At 42.3% G+C, this 21,201-nt stretch overlaps 1 protein-coding gene across 2 annotated transcripts in view; it reads left to right on the top strand.

Moving 5' to 3' along the window:
- The window catches only part of LETM1 (leucine zipper and EF-hand containing transmembrane protein 1), a 75,324-nt gene that overhangs the window by 14,682 nt on the left and 39,441 nt on the right, over positions 1–21,201 (top strand). For both annotated transcript variants that reach the window (XM_040335286.1, XM_040335285.1), the window contains exons 2-7: positions 1,459–1,516; positions 4,154–4,616; positions 12,190–12,333; positions 13,849–13,986; positions 19,777–19,980; positions 20,101–20,220. In XM_040335286.1, coding sequence (XP_040191220.1) covers positions 1,459–1,516; positions 4,154–4,616; positions 12,190–12,333; positions 13,849–13,986; positions 19,777–19,980; positions 20,101–20,220 — 1,127 coding nt within the window. The remainder of the gene's footprint in view (positions 1–1,458; positions 1,517–4,153; positions 4,617–12,189; positions 12,334–13,848; positions 13,987–19,776; positions 19,981–20,100; positions 20,221–21,201) is intronic.

Raw genomic sequence — 21,201 nt, 5'->3', positions numbered from 1 at the left:
AGCGGATCTCCGCCGAAAAAAATATTAAAAGCCAGCAGCTACAAATACTGCAGCTGCTAACTTTTATTATTAGGACACTTGCCTGTCCTGGAGTCCAGCGCCATCGGCAGCAGAGGACAAGCTATCGATCATCACTCTACTGCCCCCACCGCCATCCTCGGTGAGGGAACCAGGAAGTGAAGCATTGCGGCTTCACTGCCCAGTTCCCTATGACGCATGCGCGAGTCGCGCTACGCCGTGCTCACTGGTTCCCGCTGTGTTCTGGGAGCCGAGTGTTTCCCAGAACACAATGTGGGGGGGGGGGGATCTGACGGCCTGCCCGCAGACTATGTGGCCGGAAGTGGGTGCAAATACCTGTCTTAGACAGGTATCTGCACCCCCCCCCCCTTGAAAGGTGTCAAATGTAACACCGGAGGGGGGGGGGGGGTTCTGATGAGCGGAAGTTCCACTTTAGGGTGGAGCTCCGCTTTTAAATGACTATAAATTTATTTTCGGGCCATTATCAACGCCTTTAGTGCAAGAAAAGCTCAAGGAAAATGCATCCTTTTAGATTCTGTACGTCTTCACAGTAGTCTGTTAAGCTTCCATTGTGTTTAAAAATCTTGCTTACTGCAAAAAATAAAAAATACACCAAAACGTACCTCCCTGTTGAAATGCATTGAACGTATTACGTTTTTGATGCGGCTTTTGAGTCACGTGACCCATGAAAAACACATTATAAGCACAGTAAAATCATGGCAAAATTTTATGCATTTTTTTTTCTCTATTGGCAAAATGCTGAAAACACAATTTTTGGCCGCTGAAATTTTGGTGCATCTCTAATTTGAATACGTTTACCAATAGCAGCCAACAGGTGGCGCTGGAGACTGCTCTCCATCTTTTGCCAGGATGTAACAATCTTGTGAATAACCTGGATTTTGAATGTGTGTGGACACGACACTTACCTTCATTGCTCTCCAATTACAGCATCTGGCTTTTCATTTGGACTGACACGGCTGTAAAATGAGCTGCTAGTTCTGGGATTTCTATTTTAGAAGGTTTTTAAAATGTACTATCGGGCGAGTAATATGGGCGCATCCTGCGTATTTGTAAGAAATACTGAAAATGATTATATAAAACATCATCTGTTCAGAAATGCACAAACATGACAACAAGAGATTTGCCAAAAAACACAATAGATTCCAAAAAAAACTCAGTGGGAGGAGTTTTATTTGCATATGAATGATAGTGGAGCTCCCAGGCTAATTATTGGCAGGATGATTCGCATTCTGGCTCTTACACGAGTGATTGGAGGATTGAATTGTTGGCAGAATTCTAAACGGTTTTAAGTTGCAGGAAATCATTACCAGCCCATTATTTCTCCTTACTGCTTTTTCTATGAACTCAAAATTGTGAAAAAAATGAAGAGATCTAATTTACTGACGATTACTATTCTCTCTCTTTTTTTTTTTTTTGTAGGTCTCTTTACTGAACGTGTATGTCTTGGATGCACTTCTCTACGGTTGGTGAATCACAGGTAGGAAACGCATGTTACGTTTTTATGTTTAAGGGTATTTGCTCTGGTACACTATCTTGTTAGGATTAGACCAGGGGTGTCCAACTCCGTTTTATTAGGGGGCCGCATCAGCAGTATTGTTGCCTTCTAAGGGCTGGTTGCATCTGGGGTGCACTACCTAAACAGTGCAGGACTATTACATACAGAGGGCCAGCAATGGGGTGCAACTTGTCATGTCATTTGAAACTGTCAAGTCGCATGAAAAGTCGCACCAATGTGAACAGGGGCTAAAGGGAATAAATGCTTACCGGCGTTATTCTGGGTGTGTCCATTCGAAAAATAATAATAATATACATTATTTTTTTTTTTTTTTTGGAGTAGTGTTTTTGATGAAGGTGATGAGCACATTCCAAGCCAATGTAAGCCCAGGTTCACACTGGGTACGATTTGGTACGATTTGAGATGCGATTTCACATGTCAAATCGCATCTCAAATCGGCGGCATTTGCCGGCAATGGCATCGTCCTAATTGGTGCGACGCAGCATCTGCGGCGCTGCACCGATTTCAAAAAGTAGTTCCTGTACTACTTTTTGCGATTTCGGGCCGCGATTTACATTGACATCTGTGCAAAAACCTGCACAGATGTCTCTTAAATCGCGGCCGAAATCGGGACTGCCAGCGGGAATGAAATCGTGCAAGTTTAGCTGAACTCGCACGGCTTCACTCCCGCAGCCCAGTGTGATCCTGGGCTAATGGTTGAAAGGCCAGTTTTTATTGGGATCATTGCTGAATTGGTATATGTAGAATACACTGTTTAAAAACTTTTTTTTTTTTTTTTTTTTTTTTTTTTATGCTTTAATTTCTTTTAAAGTGATACTAAAGGTAATCTCTTGTCGGGCTCACTATGGGGTCATTTGTATGTGTGCTTGGTCCTGAGCCCCGCTCTGTGTGTCTATAACAAAAGCTTAAAGGGGTTGTAAAGGTAAAAAAAAAATGCCCTAAATAGCTTCCTTTACCTTGGTGGAGTTCTCCTTCACTTACCTCATCCTTCCATTTTGCTTTTAAATGTCCTTATTTCTTCTGAGAAATTGTCACTTCCTGTTCTTCTGTCTGTAACTCCACACAGTAATGCAAGGCTTTCTCCCTGGTGTGGAGAAAGCCTCTTGAGGGGGCGAGCAGGCAAGACAGGACACTGTCTACTTTGCAGATAAAGGAGCTGTGTGTTAGTGGGCATCCTGACACTTCTGCTCGCCCCCTCCCTCCTCAAGAGACTTTCTCCACACCAGGGAGAAAGTGTCGCATTACTCTGAGACCGCCGTTATCGCTGACAGGACCGCCTACTGAACAGATGAATATCTCAGTTGTGGCAGCAGCTGCTGCCGTTACCGAGATATTCATCTTCAAAGTGATGACGTATAACGACGGTGGGCGGTCGGCAAGTAGTTAAAAGCAAAATGGAAGGATGAGGTAAGTGAAGGAGCACTGCACTAAGGTAAAGGAAATCATTTAGGGAATTTTTTTTTTTTTTACCTTTACAACCCCTTTAAGTCTTATTTTTCTTTCCAAAATTTTCAGTCTTTTTTTTTTTTTTTGTTTAGCAAAGAATAACCCAGTGGTGATTAAATGCTACCAATAGAAAGTTCTATTTGTGTGAAAAAGAAATGATACATTTCATTTGGGTACAGTGCTGCATGACCGCGCAAATGTCATTCAAAATGTGACCGCACTGAAAATTGGCCTGGACACGCAGTGGTTAAATGTGTCACCCCAGTTTGCCCACATAGCAAGCTGACTGGGACTTGGGAGATTCTGAGTGAAGTCAAGAGGGAGGGGGTCTTAAGAGTACTTCAGCTACCCATTGGCTGAGGAGGTAGCAGAAGCTGCATGCCTCCCACTTAAGCCAATTGGTACACATGTTGCGGTGTCTATCAGTTATACCAGGGGCTTCTTGTGTTGTGACTGTGGTGGAAAAAGCTGCAGCAGTGATTGAGGTGAGTAATAAAAAGGAGAAATTGTTTTGCTCCAAAAGTAATTAATTGAAAGGTGCTCAAATTTTTCTTTTTTTTTCTATTCCTCCAATAAATCTGCCTAGAGCCAACCGGAACCTCTTGTCCGTCCTCACGCTCAACTTTGTGACATACACGGTCCATGCGCAAAAGGCTACAACTTGTATGGCTTTAGGGCTCGGCCAATCACCGGCAAGGGGGTGTGCCACCATCCACAAACATTCTGAGGGATGGATACGATGTGGATTGGCTACTTGCATCCCCACGCTCTCATTTGACATTCAAGGGTACAGAGCGGTGGGCTCTAGGTCCATTTTATGTCTCGTTTTGGCGTGAGGTTAAAAAAAAAGAGGTGGCAACGGAATCCGGGTTGGTCAGTCTAAAATGCCCAAGCCTATTTTTTGTCCCATTCTGGGCCTGGCCCCAGACGTGAACAATTCCTATTGCCCGAAGCCCTGGACGTGCACTACCGCAAAGCTTACTTAAAATGATGGGCTCCTAAATTCAAATCTATTTTGCCAAGCCCTGATTTTCAGAAATCTGAGTACTTACTGTATGTTGTGGTTGGTGTTCCTGCATTAACATGTAATTGTAACCTATTGGCTTTATGTTCATCTAACTTAAATGTTGTTTTTTTTTTTTTTTCATGAAGGAGTTCTCATATTCGAAATTGCACTGCTGCCCACCCGGTTTACATTTCATTAAGAGACAGGAGTAATGCCTGTTCATGGACTAATAGACCCGAAAGAACATATTACAAAGTCCACAGTCCTTCGCCTGCATGGAGTGTCTTGTCCGGAAGTGGCTCTCTGGCCTCCCAGTACCTGTCTGTCAGAAGTCTTCACTCTTCAAGACCACTTTTTGATGACTCTGTGGTTGAGAAATCCTTGAAATCTTTGAAGGACAAAAAGAAAAAGCTGGAAGAAGGTGGCCCAGTCTATAGTCCATCCACAGAGGTGGATACTGTAAAGAAGTCTTTGAGACAGAAGGTTGTAGATGAGTTAAAGCACTACTATCATGGCTTCCGCCTTCTGTGGATCGATACCAAAATTGCTGCAAGGATGATGTGGCAGATTCTGAATGGAGCTATCCTGTCTCGAAGGGAAAGGAGGCAGGTAATGGAAAAATGAATGAGCTCAGTAATGGTGGTTAAAATGTACCTCTTATAAAAGTTTGCACTTCATATTAACTAGTAGCCGACCAGCCACCGTCATTATACGGCGGCAGGTCGGCTCTCCTGGGCGAGAGCCCGTAGCTATACGTCCTATCGTATAGCCGCCACTAGGGGGCGCGTGCGCGCCGCCGGAGGCGCGCGCGCGCGCTCCCCGCTCGCCCCCGACTCCCGTGCGTGTGCCCGGCGGGCGCGATCGCCGCCGGGCACACGCGATCGCTCGGTACAGAGCGGGGAACGGGAGCTGTGTGTGTAAACACACAGCTCTCGTTCCTGTCAGCAGGGGAAATGCTGATTTTCTGTTCATACAATGTATGAACAGAAAATCAGTGTTTCCCCTAGTGAGGCCACCCCCCCCCCCCACAGTAAGAACACACCCAGGCATACTTAACCCCTTCCCCGCCCCCTAGTGTTAACCCCTTCACTGCCAGTGGCATTTTTATAGTAATCTAATGCATTTTTATAGCACTGATCGCTATAAAAATGCCAATGGTCCCAAAAATGTGTCAAAAATGTCCGAAGTGTCCGCCATAATGTCGCAATACCGAAAAAAAAATCGCTGATCGCCGCCATTACTAGTAAAAAAAATATTAATAAAAATGCCATAAAAATACCCCCTATTTTGTAAACGCTATAACTTTTGCGCAAACCAATCAATAAACGCTTATTGCGATTTTTTTTACGAAAAATATGTAGAAGAATACGTATCGGCCTAAACTGAGGAAAAAAAATGTTTTTTTATATATTTTTGGGGGATATTTATTACAGCAAAAAGTAAAAAATATTCATTTTTTTCAAAATTGTCGCTCTATTTTTGTTTATAGCGCAAAAAATAAAAAACGCAGAGGTGATCAAATACCACCAAAAGAAAGCTCTATTTGTGGGAAAAAAAGGACGCCAATTTTGTTTGGGAGCCACGTCGCACGACCGCGCAATTGTCTGTTAAAGCGACGCAGTCCCGAATCGCAAAAAGTACTCTGGTCTTTAGGCAGCAATATGTTCCGGGGGGTAAGTGGTTAATATAAGCCTTGCACAGAATAGAAATACTGGCCTGTGCCGTATTAAGACCCCTTTCACACTGAGCCGCTCATCATAGCATCGGCGGTAAAAAACTATTTTTACCACGGGCGCTATGGGTGGATTTGCGGCGCATTTCGGCCGCTAGCGGGGCGGTTTTACCCCCCGCTAGCGACCTAGAGTTAAAACCGCCAGCAATGCGCTGCTGCCGCAGCGCATTTCCAGTGGTATAGCCGCGCTGTCCCATTGATTTCAATGGGCAGCAGCGGTGAAGGAGCGGTAAACGCACCGCTCCTTCAACGCTCCAAAGATGTGGCTAGCAGGACTTTTTTTTACCGTCCTGCTAGCGCAGGGAACCTGTACTAAGTTTTAAAGTATAACCAATGTGTTTGATTTAAGGAAAGACACTATTACACACTATTAATAAAGTGATTGATGAGCGCAAAATAGTGGTATAATAAAATAAAATAAAATAGGCAGTGAAACGTCCAATTTAGAGAAGATAACACTAATAAAATATGATCTCCAAAGTGATGCAAAAAGTGTAACAAATAGTGCCAAGTGAGCACAATGGATCTAAAAATCCAATGTGTAAATGATACTAATAATGAAAAAATAATAAAAAAATTTTTTTTTTTTTTTTTTTTTTTAAAAAAAACCAATTGTGACAACAGTTCATATGTGACAGTTCATGAATCACAAGAGTGAATGACAATTCCAAACGGTGACTGTGTATCCAAGCAGAGTGATGAAAGGATCCACATAAGCAGCTGAGCTCACAATGTGCTTACCTCACACACATGCAATGACAGCATGGTATCTCCACAGATGAAATCTGACACGAGAAACGAATCCTCCTCACCTCTCCTATAGTGACACCGACTGGAGGTCTATGGATGGTAGAGACGGCGTCCTTCTGGTTATGTCTGTAACTCCGGACTTCACCAAAATGGAGGCTCCGTGTGCAAGTGCACTTAGGATGGTCCCAAAATAAACGGAAAGAATCTCCAATAGTGAAGTATTGTAAAAACCAATTTAATGTCGTCCACAAAGTAAAATAACAGGAGGTTCAGCTAGACAGAGCCTGAACCAAAACAGACAGCGAGAACGGCTGTGTGATCGGGTAGGTGCGTCACTTCCGGTCACGTCTTTCGATGCCTTACGCGTTGCGTCACGTCACGTGACTTCATCAGAGCCTCTGATGAAGTCACGTGACGTGACGCAACGCGTAAGGCATCGAAAGACGTGACCGGAAGTGACGCACCTACCCGATCACACAGCCGTTCTCGCTGTCTGTTTTGGTTCAGGCTCTGTCTAGCTGAACCTCCTGTTATTTTACTTTGTGGACGACATTAAATTGGTTTTTACAATACTTCACTATTGGAGATTCTTTCCGTTTATTTTGGGACCATCCTAAGTGCACTTGCACACGGAGCCTCCATTTTGGTGAAGTCCGAAGTTACAGACATAACCAGAAGGACGCCGTCTCTACCATCCATAGACCTCCAGTCGGTGTCACTATAGGAGAGGTGAGGAGGATTCGTTTCTCGTGTCAGATTTCATCTGTGGAGATACCATGCTGTCATTGCATGTGTGTGAGGTAAGCACATTGTGAGCTCAGCTGCTTATGTGGATCCTTTCATCACTCTGCTTGGATACACAGTCACCGTTTGGAATTGTCATTCACTCTTGTGATTCATGAACTGTCACATATGAACTGTTGTCACAATTGTTTTTTTAAAAAAAAAAAAAAAAAAAAAAAAAAAAAATTTTATTATTTTTTCATTATTAGTATCATTTACACATTGGATTTTTAGATCCATTGTGCTCACTTGGCACTATTTGTTACACTTTTTGCATCACTTTGGAGATCATATTTTATTAGTGTTATCTTCTCTAAATTGGACGTTTCACTGCTATTTTATTTTATTTTATTATACCACTATTTTGCGCTCATCAATCACTTTATTCATATTATTCATTTGTTGTTATTGCAATTTTAGATTTGAGCAGCATTAAGTTTATTTTATCATTCTTAGTACTTCATTTTCCACCCTGCACATTTGGGCACTGCTAGCGCTTTAGTTTCCCCTTTCATATTACACACTATTACTTTACTCTTTTGTCCAAAAAAATAATTCTGATACCTTCTCTAAATTAGTTTCACTTTGTTGCAGGATCCAGTCTTTTTGTTGCCTCTTGAATTATGTCCCCAGTTATCAATTTATTTTTTCAACTGCATTTTCTGTAACTAGGCCTCCTTCTTCTTTATTAAAAAAAAAAAAAAAAAAAAAAAGTGGTTGTAACCGATCACCTTGAAAAACAATCCACTCAGTTTGAAATAAAAATTAAAGGAAAATATTGGTGTATAGATTTAAAAGAACAAATGATAATTACCTTTTTTATAAGTGACCACCTTCCCTCTGTTCTCAGCTGCATAAGAGCTGGGGAGAGGAGAAACGGCAGCACACTGAGCTTCCCAGTGAATGGCTTTGGTGCGGTCAGGTTTTAATAGAAAAGCTGAGGGACCGACGAGAACACCAGGGATTTCACACAAAAGAAACAATACAAAGAGAACAGGATACTTTCTCATACAAGTACGTGGTACAGCAGGCACGTATCAGGAATATGAAATGTTGGGGTAGCAAGAAAAGGAAATGAGGTATAAATAAATGTTGAAGATAGTTTGCATGGAGGTGGCTTGGAAACTCCTCACAATTTCGTTGCGTCCCTTCATTATAAAAATCAATTTTTTTAGGACTCTTGGTCATGCTATGGCCAGCTCCTCACTATGATCTGAGTGCTTGTATAAGCCGTGAGGAGCTGAGAATAGAGCACTAGCTGTGAGATGCTTTCTGGATTTAATTGAATGTTTGTCGATTTGAATGGTATTCTGTCTCTGCGCTGTAGAGTGATATATGAAAGTGACTCACTGGCACAGATTAGACGTACATGATGATCCTGGAGTCTTGGATCTAATGCATACGCCTTTGTTTGCTGTTACCACATGTTGCAGCGTTGGTAATGTTCTTCCACTCACCCGACATGTCTGCACACAGTAGATGAGATGAAATCCAACCTCATTGCTTTCTGCAGTATGCACTTCTAGCTGCCAGACCGTAACAAGATGCCAGCTGTCTGGTGTCATATGAGACGGCTCAACATTTAAAACAGAGTGTCTGATGCCTGTGTTTCTCACACACACACACACACACACACACACACGTTTCTTACAATCCAGCCACTGATTTAAAACAGATTGTTTGTTTTTCCTTTAAGGAGAGGTACAGCCTGAGCTTGTTTGGCTGGGCTTCTCCTATGGGTCACAGGAGTGTAATTAGTTTTGCACTCCTGTGATACATATTTTTTTTTTTTTAAGCAGAGTGCGGCCTGAAGTCCGCTCTCTGCTGACATCACACAGATCAGTCCAGACACTGCGTCATCACAACAAAGTCTGGATCCGCCAGGTGCCTGGAGCCGCTGAGAGCTTGAGACGGCTGCTTCCCACCCCTCCACAGCTCAGCGCTACAGTGAGCGTGGGGGGATTTAAGCGGAGAGCCCCTGACTGACGGTCAGCAGCTCTCTGCTCGAGGAGCTGAGAGAACCGATGTTCGATCGCTTGGTTCGCAGTGCAGAGGCAGCGTGGACAGATGCAACTAGGTAAGTATAAAAGGGGGGGGGGGATACGATACTTCTTTAGAGAAATGTGAGTAAACTCCCACGTATGATTTTTACCTATAGGTAAGCATATAATAAGGCTTACCTATAGGTACTGTAAATATCTGCTAAACGTTTCACGGTTTATCAGATTTTTACTTTAGATGCAGCCGGTGACATTGCATGCGCTCTGAAGAACGGCATACCTGCCGTAAACGACTCGTGCACATGAGTGACGTCATCGCTGGCTCGGCCAATTGAATAACCGGAGCCCACAAATTTGTAAAAAGAAGACTGGGGGGTTTAAGATTGAAGCGCCTTTAGTGGTAATGTGCTGCTGGAGGGCTTAGTTTTCATGCAAGTCTGTAATAGTGTGTTAATATGTGATGTATATTGGCACATTATGACTTAAAGTGACACTAAAGGTTCACTTTTTTCTCCATAACTGCCTCCACTGTGCAGTTGTGCACAGAGTGGCCTTGATCCGTCGGTTCTGGGGTCCCACGGCGGCTCTTCTCCCGAGGGGCTTACCTTGTGGGTGCTTTCTCGTGTTATACAGTCGGTGTCCATAGCTGCCGAGTGTTTGACTCGGCCCTTTGTCATTGGATTTGATTGACGGCAGCGGGAGCCAATGGTTGCGCTGCTATCTATCCAATGAAGAGCCGAGAAGCAGTGGAGAGAGCAACGCGGGATTGTGCCCACTGAAATTCGGAGCTCGGGTAAGTAAAACAAGGGGGGGCCGGACAGTGTAAGGTGTTTTTTTCACCTTAATGCGTTAAGGTGAACAAACGCAAAGGTTTACAACCCCTTTTAAACTGCCAGTAGCCCCCTTTTCTTTTTTTCTTTTTTTGGATGCAGTTTACTACCGCTTTAAAGCTCGGTTTTTAGTTCTACTGAGCATTAAAGCGGGGGTTGTTTTATCATTACATTCAGGCGAGTTGTGATAATGACATTAGGCTGTTTTTTTTTTTTAATCCTTGCCATGCATACCGTTTTTTATGTACATTTTCACTGCGGCTTCCGGGTATGTAATCTGCGGGACTGGGCGTTCCTAATTGATTGACATGCTTCCGACCGGTGCATACAGCGCGTCACGAGTTGCCGAAAGAAGCCGGACTGCGAGTGGGCTCTATACGGCGCCTGCGCACCGACGTTGAGCTTCTTTCGGCAACTCGTGACGCGCTGTATGCGCCAGTCGGAAGCATGTCAATCAATTAGGAATGCCCAGTCCCGCAGATTACATACCCGGAAGCCACAGTGAAAATGTACATAAAACGGTATGTACGGCAAGGATTTAAAAAAAACAGCCTAATGTCGTCATTATCACAACTCGCCTGAATGTAATGTTAAAACACTTTTTTTGGGTGAACCCCCGCTTTAAGTAGGCAACTTTCTGGTGCAGGAAAATATAAAATATGTCCGTCTTGTATTGGACTTTAGCTTCAGCGCCAGTAAAAAATCATCCACCTGGGGCATTGGACTAAAGATCACCATTGCTTTATGTGTGGAAATGGCTCTCTCCCTGCCAAGCCAGAGCTTAAAAGGATATCTAAATACAAAAATATACTATATTGCAGCTCTAACATTTGTTTTCTATTTTCCAGGCTTTTTCCCCTTTATTTTTACCTGGTAATCCTGCTAATAATGTATTTTCCTGTCTGCCTGTATTTGAGGGCAGCCATGGTTGTGATTTGCTTTAGTCGGATAGGAACCCTGTACTGAGAGAATTATGAAAGCTACCACTGATTAAAGCCATCTGAAAGTACCAGTTCCCTGGCTGTCTCTGGCCTCAATACTTTGTATTACTGAACAAGGTCAAGTGTACAGCTAGCAAGTCAGTGTATGTTGCAACTCCACTGACTTGCCTATTTCCAGTCAGCAGTTATGCATGAAAGATGGGTGCCAATGGGAAATCCATTTTAGGGGGCGGAAAGAAATCCCTCCTGTGTATGGTCTGAGTTGTTTCTGTGGGAGTTTACACAAAGCTAATGCTTGCCCACCACGTCACAGAGCTAGGCCAGTCACAAATCACAGCACTCGTATAAATTGTGTCTCGTACTCCTTTATATTTGGAAGTATCTCTGCCCCTGGCTGCTGCATGGAGTGGCAGGGGGGAGTGAGGGATAAGTATGTGTTTGCTGCTGGGGAGGGGTTATTAAAGCAAGCCAGTTGATTTGTCATTCTACAGAAATCCACAGGCATGCTAAAAGCACCAGGCGACATATTAAAGGGGTTGTTAAGGTTTGTCTTTTATTTTCTAAATAGGTTCCTTTAAGCTAGTGCATTGTTGGTTCACTAACCTTTTCCTTCGATTTCCCTTCTACATGTTTTTTTTCTTTGTTTGAATTTCTCACTTCCTGTTTCTCCTCAGTAAGCTTTCCACCATCATCCGAGCGGTGGAAAGTCATTTAGAACAGCTTACTTACTGAACACCTTACTGAGGAGGAACAGGAAGTGAGAAATTCAGACAAAAAAAAAAAACATTTAGAAGGGAAATCGAAGGAAAAGGTAAGTGAAACAACCATGCACTAGCGCAGGGATATGCAATTAGCGGACCTCCAGCTGTTGCAAAACTACAAGTCCCATCATGCCTCTGCCTCTGGTTGTCATGCTTGTGGCTGTCAGGGTCTCGCTATGCCTCATGGGACTTGTAGTTCTGCAACAGCTGGAGGTCCGCTAATTGCATATCCCTGCACTAGCTTAAAGGAACCTTTTTAGAAAATAAAAAATGAACCTTTACAACCCCTTTTAAAGAGGAATGATGCAATATTAAGTGAAGCCCTTCTTTCTTTTATTATTGTCATGGACTTGTACCTCTCTGTAATGTGGCTCATGTCTTGCAGTTCCTGAGGATATGCGCTGACCTCTTCCGACTGGTTCCCTTCCTTGTCTTCGTCATTGTCCCCTTCATGGAGTTTCTTCTGCCAGTTGCACTGAAGCTGTTTCCAGAAATGCTGCCTTCCACATTTGAGACCACTTCTAAGAAGGTGAGATACAGCTAGCATACTTATCCATTCAACATGTACTCTATGCTCATTCATTATGAAATCTATCACTAAAAAAAAAAAAAAAAAAAAAAAGTCAGGGGCTGTTCTTGTGTGAAATAATGTGTAGATTATACCGTATTAAAATCAATTTATAAAATAAAATCCACTGTAATCTTGTATAGCCAATCCACCTATAAAGAAATACTGGAAAAATTGATAGTGCTCTTCTCCCAAAACAAACAGGTGCTCCACCACGTTTGACAATATACAGTTCAGTCCATATATTTTTGGATACAGGCACAATTTTAATACTTTTTGGCTCTGTATGCCTTTAAGTGAAATGCATGCTCAATTGGGTTGAGATCAGATGATTGACTCGGCCATTGCAGAATATTCCACTTCTTTTTCTTCAAAAGCTCCTGGGATTCTTTTTGCAGTGTGTTTCGTTGTCCCATCTGTACTGTGAAGAGCCGTCCAATCAACTTGGCTGAATCGAGCTGAAAGTATATCTTTAAACACTGCAGAATTAATGCAGCTGCTTCTGTCACATCATCAATAAACCCCGAATGACCCAGTGCCACTGGAAGCCATTCATGCCCATACCATCACACTGCCTCCAACATGTTTTACAAATGACATTGTGTGCTTTGGATCATGAGCTGTTCCAAACCTTCTCCACGCTTTTTTTTTATTTTTTTTCTTCCTGTCATTCTGGTACAGATTAATCTTAGTTTCATCCGTCCAAAGAATGCTTTTCCAGATCAGGGTCATTTGGGTAGTTTGTGTTCATTATAATTTAAAACGAGTAAACACAGTTGATTGATAATAAATTGCTTCAGCCAAACACTGACCATGAGTGAAAGAAAATCATGAGCACAACTGTACCTAATGGAGCCTGGTGTGCGTTCCACCAAAAACCAGACGTGAAGTCACTGGTTATCAAAGACAATAGACAGCAACCCGACCTCTATGCATTTCGCCTACTAGACATCAGGAAGGCCGCCTAGGTCCATAAAGACTACTTTATGGACTAATCTATCCAGAGCTGAAAAGTAGGTTTGACTTTATTCCATCATTTTCTAACCTCTAGTCAAAAATGTCAGTCCTGCATTTTTTTTTTTTTACGGTCTTGTGTATGCAGTAAAAGTTTTCCTGATCAACCTTTCAGGCTTAACATAAGTCATGCAAAGGTGCGTGTTTTAAGCTATACCACACTCCCTGGGTGCGTTTAGGGCCATGCACAAGTATGAATGTCAACTTTGGAGCAGCATCTATGTCTGTCTAGCTGCTGTGTCCCAATTGACATCCATGCATGGGGATTCATAGAATACCTGTGGATACATACGTGAGTAACACACAGCCTTCCATGTGTATATGCTTTTGTACCCCTCATGTGAATGAAGCCTTATTAGAACAATTACTTTTTTACGACACATGATTTTCGGTCCTTGTTAATGCAATTTAATGAACTTATTGGAAAGCTTTTGTACTAATACTGATGATTTTTACCCTCAGGATGAGCGATTGAAGAAGGAGCTGAGAGTGAAGCTGGAAGTGGCCAAGTTCTTGCAGGATACCATTGAGGAGATGGCACTGCGGAACAAAGCTGCCAAAGGCGATGTGACCATCGAATTTTCCTCTTTTTTCCAGAAGGTAAGAATATTTTTTGGGGGAGACGAGTAGAAATACTTCAAACCTAACAACTGCAGTAGAAAATGTTTTCTAGTGTTGAAGCTTTAGGCCAGGGCAGTTTTGTTTGAATTTGCTGTATTCACAGTGCCTTGAAAAAGTGTCCATGCCCCTTGAATTTTTCCACATTTTGTCAGGTTAAAACCAAAAACGTACCGGCAAATGTATTTTATGTGATAGACCAACACAAAATACATAATTGTGAACGGGTAGAAAAATTATGGTTTTCCAAATTTTTTGCAAATATGTGAAAAGTGTGGCATGCAATTATATTCACCCCCCCTAGTCAATACTTGGTAGAACCACCTTTCACTGCAATAACAGCTGCAACTGCTACATTCACAGCATGGCAGGCGCACTCCGGTCTGTCCCTTTTAATCACTGCACTGCCCTCTCCCCACACTGCCTGTCTTATTCACACAAGACATGCAGCATGGCTGCTCTGAACAAAGGGTGGGACTTGTTAAGTTAAGCAGGTGATTGGTTGATACACAGTGGGGCGGTCCCAGCAATCAATCGCCCACCTTTAACGTGAAAAGTCCCACCCGTTGTCCAGGTCTGGCATGCTTTCTGTCTTGTGAAGGTAGGGCTCTGTGTGGGGGGGATGTGGAGTGTTATGAAAGACAGGAGTTTACTATTAGAGGTCTGTGATGGGGAGTTATAACACTTGGACCTTTGCTGGGAGAGACATTTTTCTGACCGGACCCCCGTGAATTTGAACTTGGTACCCCTGATCTAAAACATTCCATTGTAGCTCTGGCTAAATGTTTTAGGATCGTTGTCCTGCTGGAAGGTGCACCTCTGCCCCAGTCTTTTGCAGACCCCAACAGGTTTTCTTCTAAGATTAAAGGGGTTGTAAAGGTACAATTTTATTTTTCTCCCTAAATAGCTTCCTTTACCTTAGTGCAGTCCTCCTTCACTTTTAAATGTCCTTATTTATTCTGAGAAATCCTCACTTCCTGTTCTTCTGTCTAACTCCACACAGTAAGGCAAGGCTTTCTTCCTGGTGTGAAGTGTTGTGCTTGCCCCCTCCCTTGGACTACAGGTGAGTCAGGACGCCCACTAACACACAGCTCCTTTCTCTATCTGCAATGTAGAGAGCGCCCTGACTCTCCCGTAGTCCAAGGGAGGGGGCGAGCACGACACTCCACACCAGGGAGAAAGCCTTGCCTTACTGTGTGGAGTTAGACAGAAGAAAAGGACATTTAAAAGCAAAATGGAAGGATGAGGTAAGTGAAGGAGGACTGCACTAAGGTAAAGGAAGCCATTTAGGACAAAAAAAAAATTGTACCTTTACAACCCCTTTAAAGAAGACGGTAAGCTGTGCTAGCCTGTAATCCTAACTTCAATCTTCATATAACGATTATATACCCTATGTGCAATTGCACCTTTTTAACATGATCAAAAAAATATAAAAAAAAAAAAAAAAAAACTTAATTGAAAAATGGCAAAACTAAAAAAAAAAAAAAAATTGTCACTATATAAATGTGTTACAACCCTGCAATACATTAGTTCATAACTCCTAATGCTCGTACATAAAGTGTAAATGCTATCAATGTATAAAGTGTAGTAATCAAATACTATTAATAAAAACAGTGAAAATATAAGTAATATAAATATATAGTGTAATATATGAAAGTGCAAAATATTAGTAAATTCAAAAAACTCCAAGTGATCCAGAAGAGTTATTTAATTAAAATGTGTTTTAAAACACTTGGTGACATCCGGTGTGATCCGTCACCATCCACACTGTGACTCGCTAGATCTATTGACTGGTCAGGTTAGAAACCAGCTACTGCGCTTTATTGACTCACTCCTTCTTTCGTGCAATCCTATTCTCTCATATTTAGTTTGTAACGTGACAAAATGTGGAAAATTCAATTTGATAGCCTATGTGTACATGGACACATAGGGCCCTTTCACACGGGATGTCTGATCAGGTCCGCCTGTCGGTTAGTCTGGTGGTCCTGATCGAACCCCCCCACCCCCCTAATTCAATCATGTGGCGGATGTCGGCGGTGACATGTCCACTGATGCCCAGTGCTATCTGATCCTAGCCGTAAAATCCAGACGGATGATGGTCCTATTTTCCATTTGTCTATCGCAGGGATATGCAATTGGCGGACCCCCTGCTGTTGCAAAACTTCAAGTCCTATCATGCCTCTACCTCTGGGTGTCATGCTTGTGGCTGTCAATCTTTATATGCCTCATGGGACTTGTAGTTCTGCAATAGCTAGAGTTTCGCTAATTGCATATTGCTGGTCTATCGCATATGATCTGGTGAAAAAGGACCACCTGTCCATTTTAATCTGATCTCCCCTTTAGAGGAGAGCGGGACTGAGTCCGTCTCCGTTGTGCACAGTGAGTGGAGAGGGACCTGTTATCCGCCTGCTCAGCAGGGATCAGTGAAGCGATCCCCTGCTGAGCAAGCAAATCCAGCAAAACGAAAGCGCCCGTGTGAAAGGGGCCTTTAGGCTAACATACAGGGGAGTTTAGAGGCAGGAAAAAACCCGCCAGACGCTCTTGGGAGCATCTGTAAAAATGTCCAGTGGTGCATGAGGCCTAAGCCTGCATTCACACCTTGGCGTACCTAATCGCGGCGTTTTGTCCCGCGAATTGCGGCGACAAATTGCGGCGTTTTGTACTGCGATTTGCGGCGACAAAACGCTGCGATTGTGAATGCAGCTGTACCCCCTCTATGGAGATGGTTCACATCTCCTATGCCGAACGCCGCCTGAAAAAAAGGTCCGGGACTTGTTTTCAGGCGGCAGGCGTTCGGCGTGGAGATCTAAACCATCTCCATAGAGGGCAATGTGAAATCATACCTCCAGCGTCTCAGGGGCTGCTGTGGCGTCGCACTACAGGCGTATATATACGCCTAGGTGTGAACAGAGCCTAAAGCTCTCTGAAGGGACCCTTTTTATAGTTCCCTTTTTTGGCAGCTACATAAAAGGTTATGTAGGGAGCTGAAGGGAGGGTTTTTAAGTTAACGTTGAGTGACGGGCCTTTTAATATTATTCAACTGTATATGGAGGTTGTAAACCTTTTTACTGCCTACTCTTGTCTCAGTGGATTTATTTGTTTTGCTAGTTCAGTAAAGCAGAGGTCACAGAGCACTGTAAGCATGAGGAGTGACGATAAGAGCTGCTTAACCTTACGTGTGTCCTCTTAAGATTATCAACAAAGGGGTAATATATTGCGCTAAGGAAAAGAATTGAAATGTGAAAAACCCGATACGTGAATTAGTGATAAATTAAATCAATAAAAAAAGCTGCAACACCTAAAACAACGTGATATACATGTAAAAGAATAAAAAAACAAAAGGGAATAAGGTTGCGCTAAAAAAACACCACAACCTGACTATTGTGTGTATGTGAATGAAAAAAACGAATAAATATATAAATATGCCTTTTAAATGATAAAGATGTCATAACATTTAAAACAATAAGGCTAAATCAAACGTCAATAAGTGAAAAAAGCGTCCGATTTCAAAAGTAATCCAAACAATAAAAAAGTTTTGAGAAAACAGTCCACCACCGATTCAGATAAGGTTGATTGAAAAGAGGAATTCCTCATGGACACACCAGGGAAAGAGGTAAGTAGTTGCTCTTACCAGATCCGTTGGACTCCCTGTTAGATGGGGTCAAAAAGGCATGAAAATCCACCGAATCCGATGATGAGAAATCACAGGGGCTTCAGGCTGCTCCACTTTCAGTCGGTCCCCCCGCCAAGCTCACTCAGGTAGCTATCTCTTCAGAGCGATCCGCTCTAGGACTCAGCATCCCATAGGAAACCGCAGAGAAAAAAAAAAAAGGGAAGGAACCGGAGGCTCGAGATAGTGAAGTACCGTAAACTTGGGTTTATTAAAATGTGTAACATATACACAGAAACAGTTTAAAATTGCCGGCAGAAATAATAATAAAAACAAACGTACACCTGTGCTTCCGGGGTCACGTTAACGTGGTGACGTCAGTGCGTGGCTCCGCCCTGACATGTTTCGTCATAGATGACGTTATCAAAGTGCCCTTATTATTGTAATAGGAATAAAAGTGATAAATTCAAATCAAAGGGACAGGGTAATAAAAAGCAAAATAAGAAAAAAAAATGTAAGCATGTGAGGTATCAGCGCTAGACCTCCTCTGTAACGCTAAACAGGTAACCTGTAAAAGGCATTTTTAAAACTTTGCCTATGGAGATTTTTAAGTACCGTACTGGGTATCTATTTACTCGCTATAACATTATCTTTGACATTTTACAAAAAATTAATTAAAAAAATAAAAAAGTTGGCATTTTTTTTCCGTTTTTTTTTTCTTTCCTGTGTGTTTTTTTGTTTTTTTTTTTTAGTAATTTTCTAGCAAAAAATACTGATTTAAACTTGTAAACAAAGTGCTTGAAAAAGTTGCCTACAGACAGGTTGGGTTATGGTGTTTTTTTTATATATTTATTTTTTAAATGTTAGGACAGTAATATGGGAGCTGCCATTGCCGAGTTGTCTGTTTGGCAGCCATCTTTATCCTTCACGACCTGTGTGAAGGATAACTGTCTGACAGGCTGATTTCTGTAGAACAATACAATCTGATTGAAACTTTCAATTCTCTAGACCTTATTTCGCATGTTGGCTTACTGTACTCTTCCTGATATCTGCAGAAGACCTGGGCAACTTTTCTTAAAATTTTAGAATGTACTCCTAAAAAGTTAGAAGTCAGCAACAATGGCACTATGAGCTGATGTATGTGCCCCCTCCCTCAGCAGACTTGTGCGCAGTTCTCTTTAGCCCACGCACTATAGTAGACATAGAGTTCGGCTTTCACGACTCCAAGCGCTAGTGTAATCAGTGGTACAGTTATTATTTATGGCAATGTTTGACAATGGGCAGGCATAACAGTCAGTGAATGCTCCCCCCCATGCTGACATGCCTGTCAGATACGCATCCTGTCACACTGTGAGAAGTCGGGCCCGACTTCCACTCTGAACAGCATCCTGCAACAGGAATGTCACCTTAGGAAACAACTCTACTATCTTATGGGCCCATGTGTATTTTTTTATTTCCCTAGAGGCACTCCAGTTGAAAAGTGGTGTCAGGGTTTATTTTATAAATGAGATATTTATATCACGCTGACAATTTATGCAGCGCTTCACATATTGTACATTTACCTCCAATCCCTGACCTCAAGGAGATGTGTGTGTGTGTGTGTGTGTGTGTGTGTGTGTTCAGATTATAAACTCCTAAAAATACAGCAATACATTTTTTTTTTTTTGTAACATATAAAAGGCATCTGAGAGGGATGTATTCCTGATGAAGAAAATACCAGGTAGACTCTATGTAGGAATTTAGAAGTGATGGAACTTGTAACAATGATATTCCGCATAAATCTTGTTGCAGATTATTGGAGGGTTGGACACCTAATTTATCTAACTACCTGATTGCTAATTAACTTTATGAAAGGCAACAATCCATTTTCAGTAGAGCTGACCTTTTTAATAGTATGACAGCAGTAGGCCCCTTTCACACGTTCGGGCCCACCAGCTCAGCGGAGATCCACAGTGAGATTTCCCGCTGAGCTGGGGGACTCCGCTACGACGGATCTGCTTGGTGTGAAAGGGGTTTTATAGACCTCAGATTCTTCCCACCTTTCCATGTTACAAATGCAAAATGTGTAACGCCCATTCAGACATTATGTGTAACCTCCGTTCAGACATTATGTGTAACCTCCCTATCCTGGCATACCTTGATACCTTTTTATTTTCCTGTAGATCCGTAGCTCTGGAGAAAGGCCAAGCAATGAAGAGATTCTGCGGTTCTCCAAGCTGTTTGAGGATGAACTGACTCTCGATAACCTGACTAGGCCACAGCTTGTAGCTCTGTGTAAACTTTTAGAACTCCAGTCTATTGGGACAAACAACTTTTTGCGTTTTCAGCTCACCATGAAGCTGCGATCCATTAAAGCCGATGACAAGGTAAGTCACTTGTCTGACTACAGCAGTACATAATTCTCGTGATGGCAATTCAACATCTACATGCTTCGTGAACAGAAACTGAACTGTCACATTTTGTATATTTTTTTCTGTGTACAATAGCTTATTGCAGATGAAGGCGTGGACACGCTGAATGTAAAAGAGCTACAAGCGGCATGTCGTGCCAGAGGAATGAGAGCGCTCGGCGTCACAGAAGAACGGTTACGAGACCAGCTGAAGCAGGTCTGAGATAGTTGAAGTTGCATGTGTTTTTTCTTTAGTGAGTTTTCCCCTCCCTCTCCTGGTGACCTGTGCCACTGGGACCTCATCTTGCTTCTTGTCATATCTCTGGGACAAGAGAAGATTTTTCAGATTTCAGTGAGATGACACTGACAATGTACTCATGCAAAACTGCAGCTAAATGAATATTATATCATTTGTTTTTATTTAATAAATAAATAAATTTGACAGCATTCTTTTGGTGGTATCTGGCCTTTAAAAAAAAATAAAGTCCCCAAATCACTGGTGGTCAGCTGTACTTTAACCACTTGCTGCCCCTGCCACAGTACATTTACAACAACCTGTCATGAATGGTTTTACATTAAACAGCTAGCTGTTGTGATCTTTGATTGGCCCACAGCAATCACATGGTACTTGGCTACCTGTACCATGTGATTTAGCTGTAGCTAGTCAGTCACAGATTACAACTATAAGCAAGATGTTCATGGATGGGGAAACCCATTCATGAGCGCTAAAACTATTGTTTGTAAAATGATTATCACTGTTTACGCAATGAGTGTAAAACAAAAAAATATATTTCAGATGCCCACCCAGAGTAGTACAGTGACAATGAGCTACTCTGACAGAATGTGTAAAAAAATAAATAAAAAAATAAAGTTTTAAAATTGAATTAAAAAAACATTTATTTTTATTTAAAACATTTTTTAGTATTTTTTTTTTTCTTACGGTCGCCAGTCAGTTACCCCGAACACTGGCACACCAGTCTCATGATGAAGCTGTAGTGTGTGTGTGTGTGTGTGTGTGTGTGTGTGTGTGTGTGTGTGTGTGTGTGTTAAAATGACTGCAAAACCTCAAAATCATTGCTGTCAGAATACAACAGCGCAGTGGGGGAGATCCTTGCATCCACATTGCTTGTGTGGATGTAGGGATACTCTATACATGTATACCCTGCTTACAATTCTCTCCTGATGGTGACAGTGGTAC

This window comes from Rana temporaria, chromosome 1 (genome assembly GCF_905171775.1).
Source record: "Rana temporaria chromosome 1, aRanTem1.1, whole genome shotgun sequence".
NCBI lineage: Eukaryota > Metazoa > Chordata > Amphibia > Anura > Ranidae > Rana > Rana temporaria.
This window is presented reverse-complemented; position numbering and strand designations above follow the sequence as displayed.